Below are 665 nucleotides of genomic sequence, written 5' to 3'. Positions count from 1 at the left end.
ACCCTCCGCTCGATAACTACCTAACCCGAACCAGAGCCCTATCGCACAGGGGAAGAATCAGAAGAGAATGCTACTACAACCCAGGAAGGCAGAATCCCCTTAACATCTCAGCCAAACCCAACCATTCTAGGATAGGGTGAACATTCAATCTCTAACAGCCAAGTCCTCGAAGCCATTGCAGAAATCCTAGCAAAACAGTAAGAAGATAGAAACAACGCTAACCGCGAATACCAAGAGCTTGCTAAGCAAAACAAGGAACTAGCAAAACAGAATAAACAACTCTAAAATCAGGTAGTAGAGATAGCTAACAAGCTAAAAAGGCTTACCCAAATACATAAGAACCCAGTAACAGTTCCCAAAGGAAATCCCAACTGGGCAGCCGTAGCAGCGACCCCACCCGTAGCGCTAGGCCCCCTAACGTACAACACACAGTCCGGAAATAACCCTAGGATCATTAAAATCACCGCACCTCCCGTGCTAGCAAGCCAATCTGGGACTAATAGGGGACTCACCCAGAACATATCGATAGAGACGGCCAAAGCTCAGATCAGCAAAGCTATACAAGGAAAGGCCGCTACGAGAGATACCGAAGTCCTAGGAGTAGGCACAACCAAACAAGGATACCTTATACGCTTCAGAACCGAGAAAGATCGAGAGCAGGCTAG

The 665-nt window shown here is 47.4% G+C and overlaps 1 protein-coding gene across 1 annotated transcript; it reads right to left on the bottom strand.

Annotated features, from left to right (window-relative positions):
• Positions 1 to 12: 12 nt before the first annotated feature.
• K452DRAFT_60869 (uncharacterized protein) lies at positions 13 to 665 on the bottom strand. Its single transcript, XM_033546901.1, has one exon. It carries the CDS (start codon positions 519 to 521, stop codon positions 288 to 290), a length of 234 nt encoding a protein of 77 aa, XP_033390874.1. The 5' UTR covers positions 522 to 665; the 3' UTR covers positions 13 to 287.

This window comes from Aplosporella prunicola, assembly GCF_010093885.1.
Source record: "Aplosporella prunicola CBS 121167 unplaced genomic scaffold K452scaffold_181, whole genome shotgun sequence".
Classification (NCBI taxonomy): domain Eukaryota; kingdom Fungi; phylum Ascomycota; class Dothideomycetes; order Botryosphaeriales; family Aplosporellaceae; genus Aplosporella; species Aplosporella prunicola.
This window is presented reverse-complemented; position numbering and strand designations above follow the sequence as displayed.

Excerpts from the sequence above, each read along its gene's own strand:
- K452DRAFT_60869 (XM_033546901.1), bottom strand. The coding sequence starts at position 521 with ATGTTCTGGGTGAGTCCCCTATTAGTCCCAGATTGGCTTGCTAGCACG.